The sequence below is a fragment of the Elephantulus edwardii genome, unplaced genomic scaffold, assembly GCF_000299155.1.
Source record: "Elephantulus edwardii isolate Elephantulus edwardi_28Jun2011 unplaced genomic scaffold, EleEdw1.0 scaffold00339, whole genome shotgun sequence".
Taxonomy (NCBI): domain Eukaryota; kingdom Metazoa; phylum Chordata; class Mammalia; order Macroscelidea; family Macroscelididae; genus Elephantulus; species Elephantulus edwardii.
The window spans coordinates 1,396,510-1,400,043 of NW_006400089.1; the positions used below are offsets into that span (position 1 = coordinate 1,396,510).

The 3,534-nt window shown below is 42.8% G+C and overlaps 1 protein-coding gene across 1 annotated transcript in view; it reads right to left on the reverse strand.

Annotated features, from left to right (window-relative positions):
* HUS1 (HUS1 checkpoint homolog (S. pombe)) overlaps positions 1-3,534 on the reverse strand; it is a 38,504-nt gene that overhangs the window by 32,208 nt on the left and 2,762 nt on the right. The window contains exon 4 of the mRNA XM_006901613.1: positions 1,236-1,250. Within this exon, the coding sequence (XP_006901675.1) occupies positions 1,236-1,250 (15 nt within the window). The remainder of the gene's footprint in view (positions 1-1,235; positions 1,251-3,534) is intronic.

The following is a 3,534-nucleotide window of genomic DNA, read 5'->3' on the forward strand; positions in this document are numbered from 1 at the left end:
GTATCTCTGTTGAGTTTTTTTCTGGTAGTTCTATCTTTTCTTGAGAGGGGTGTATTGAGGTCTCCCAGCACTATAGTAGTGTTGTCAATTTCCTCTTTCAGTTTTGTTAATGTTTGTTTTATGTATTTTGCTGGTTTGATAGCACTTTTAAAACTTGATAGCACTTTTAAATTTTTTTTCCAAACTATTTAAAAGGAAGGAATAATGATATCCTTATTCATCTCTGTGGGTGTTCTGGAAGCTTAATGGTAAATTGTGTTGTCAACCTAAAGGCACACTGTTCGAATCTGCTATCCGCTGTACCTCCATCTGCGGGAGAATGATGGATAGTCTCCTCCCTTGTGATTTGCTTTGTGCCATTTGAGGCTGAACGGACTCATAGCTGACCCTTCACTGGGTTATCAGAGGTAGTAAAACACAAAGGAGGAGATTGCCCATTTTTTCCCTAGGAGCAGCTGATGGATTGGAAAAGCCATTGGAGGGTCAGCTATGAGTCCATTCTTTTTTTTTCTTTTTTTATGAGTCCATTCTGACTCAACAGCATAGCAACATCAGGTATCTCTAAAAGCTGTGTACTACTGACTGTTCTGGTGTAAGGTGTAGACATTGTTTTTATCAAGCTAGTAAATGGCTTTCCAATGTGTTAAAGTTGTTTGTTACTTGGTGTAGAAGGAAATGTTTTGACCTTGTCTTTAAAAGTTTAGCATATATGCAATTAATCATTTTGAAATTATTCTTTGCAGTGGAGTCTGTAATCTATTATGATTCACACAATCAAATGTCTTTTAATGGTGGAAACAAGTAAACACCTATCTGCTATTCTCTGCTTTCAGCCAAGATTTATTTAACAATAACATATAAGCAAGAGCCTGTAGTGATGAAGGAGGAAGTTCAAATTGCTCTGAAAGAATTGGCAAAAAACAAGGTTCCGGGAGTTGACGGCATACCAATTGACATATTTAAACAAACAGACGCTGTCCTGGATGTGCTCATTAAGTTGTGCCAAGAAATCTGGAGAACGACCACTTGGCCAACTGACTGAAGGAGATCGATATTTGTTCCCATTCCAAAGAAAGGTGACCCAACAGAGTGCATATGCAAGCAAGATTCTGATGAAAATTATCCTAAAATGATTGGAGCAGTATGTCAACTGAGAACTGCCAGATGTGTAGTCTGGATTAAAAGGAGGTCGTGGTACTAGGGATATTATAGCTAATGTAGGAAGCAGAGAGTACCAGAGGAATGTCTATCTCTGCTTTATTGACTTTGCAAAGGCTTTTGACTGTGTGGATCACAACAAGCTATGGCTGACTCTGAGAAGAACGGGGATCCCAGAATATTTGATTGTGCTTATGCAAAACGTATACGTGGGCCAGGAGGCAGTTATCAGAACATAGCAAGGAAACATTACATAGGTCAAAATCAGGAAGGGAGTTTGCCAGGGATGTATTCTGTCTCCATACCTTTTCAATCTGTATGCAGAATAGATCATCCAGGGTGCTGGGCTGTACGAGGAGGAATGTGGCATCAGATTTGGTGGAAGAGTCATCAACAACCCGTGTTACGCAGATCACAACCCTGCTTGCTGAAACTGAGGAGGACCTGAAGTGCTTGCTGCAGAGGATCGAGGACTGCAGCCTTCAATACAGATTGAAGCTCACCATCAAGAAAACAAAGATTGTCACCACTGGACCAATTGGCAGCATCAGTATGGATGGTGAAGAGATTGAGATAGTTAACAGTTTTAGTTTGCTTGACTCCGTAGTCAACACTTTTGGTATCAGTCACCATGAAATCAAGAGACAAATTGCATTGGGAAAGTCAGCTGTGAGGGACCTCTCAAGAATACTGAAGAGCAGCAACATCAGGCTGGAGACTCTTATCTGGGCTATAATCTTCACAGTTTTATGCTATGCATCGGAGAGTTGGACAGTGACTAGGGATGATAGAGAACTGATGCCTTTGAGCTGTGGTGCTGGAGAAGAGTATTGAATATACCATGGACTGCTAAGAGAGCAAACAGGTTTGTCCTGGAGAGGGTGAAGCTGGGTTGCTTCTTGGAGTCAAGGGTTCTGAAGCTTTGTCTGACATACTTTGGGCATATTGTTAAGGAGGAACCAATCTTTGGAGAGGAACATCGTGTTTGGGAGAGTGGAGGGACAGCGCAGGAAAGGGAGACCTTTGATGAGATGGATCGATTCTGTGATTGGGGTGGTGGGAGTGAGATTGCCGGAGATGGTGAGTTTGGCACAGTATAGAGCAGGGTTTAGGGCTCTCGTACATAGGGTCACTCTGAGTCACAAGTGACTCAATGGCACATAACAACAACAACAATAGTATTGATACTCCTTTGTTCCATAGCTGCAATGTCCTATTAATAGTTGGCTTTTCTAGCCATGATGTTAGCCCTGTCTTGTCTCCAGCTACCTTAATTGCAGACATATGGTCTTGCAAATCATCAACATCTGTGGGACTAGGATAAGAGAGAGGAAAAAATGCTTTCCAGACTGAGGAGCAAGACTTGAGGAAGACTGGAATGATACCCTGGTGAGAGCAACACCTCGTAATGGTGGTGGAGAGACTGACATTGCTGTGGAAAAACTGGATGTTTTGCTGCTCTTGCCAGATGATGGAAGGAACAACTGTGTGCTCAACTTAGAGTCTGGACTAATTGAGGAATTATGTCTTGAGACTGCTGGGCTAACACTTGCGTTTGTTTCCATTTACATTGTGTGATATTTCCTTCTCCTACTCTCCAAATTAAGAGGGCTCTGGTAGCCTAGAGACAATAAGCTGTGCTATAATCCTGAAGGCTCCTGGTTTGAATCCACCAGCTGCTTCATGAAAGAAGGATGCAAAATCTCCTTCTGTGTAATTAACTGCCTCTGAAAGATGAGAAACCTTCTCCCATGCAATTAACTGCCTCTGAAAACTCACTGGAGGGTCAGCTATGGATCAATTCCAGCTCGACTCAATGGTATACAACAAGAACTCTCCAATTTACCTCCCTAAAAAAAAAAAAAAAAAAAACCAACTTTCGACACCACAGTCTGTGCGTCAATAATGAATGAAAAAACCTCTTGCTTGTGGTTTGGCTCTAGAGGCTCCATGGGTTACACTATGGGCTCTTTATCCGCTTTCTGCCCTGGGGCAGCAGTGAAGGGCTATGTTATTCTCCCTCCTTCTGGCCCTTTCAGAGAAAAGTTCATGGCCCTGTGCACCCATGTCCCATTTTCTGCTCTATCTCTTGAATTCTGCGTGAAATTCTAGCACTGCCCTGTGAAGGTACTGAAGCAACCCTTTTTTAAATTGTTGTTGTTGTTGTTATGTGCCGTTGAGTCGTTTGCAACTCATAGCGACTCTATGTACAGCAACCCTAAACCCTGCTCTATCCTGTACCAGTCGCATTGCCTCTGACACACCCATCCCGATTACCCCAGTCACTGAATCTATCCACCTCATAGAGGGTCTTCCCCTCCTGCGCTGTCCCTCCACTCTACCCAGCATGATGTCCCTCTCCAAAGACCTGTCTCT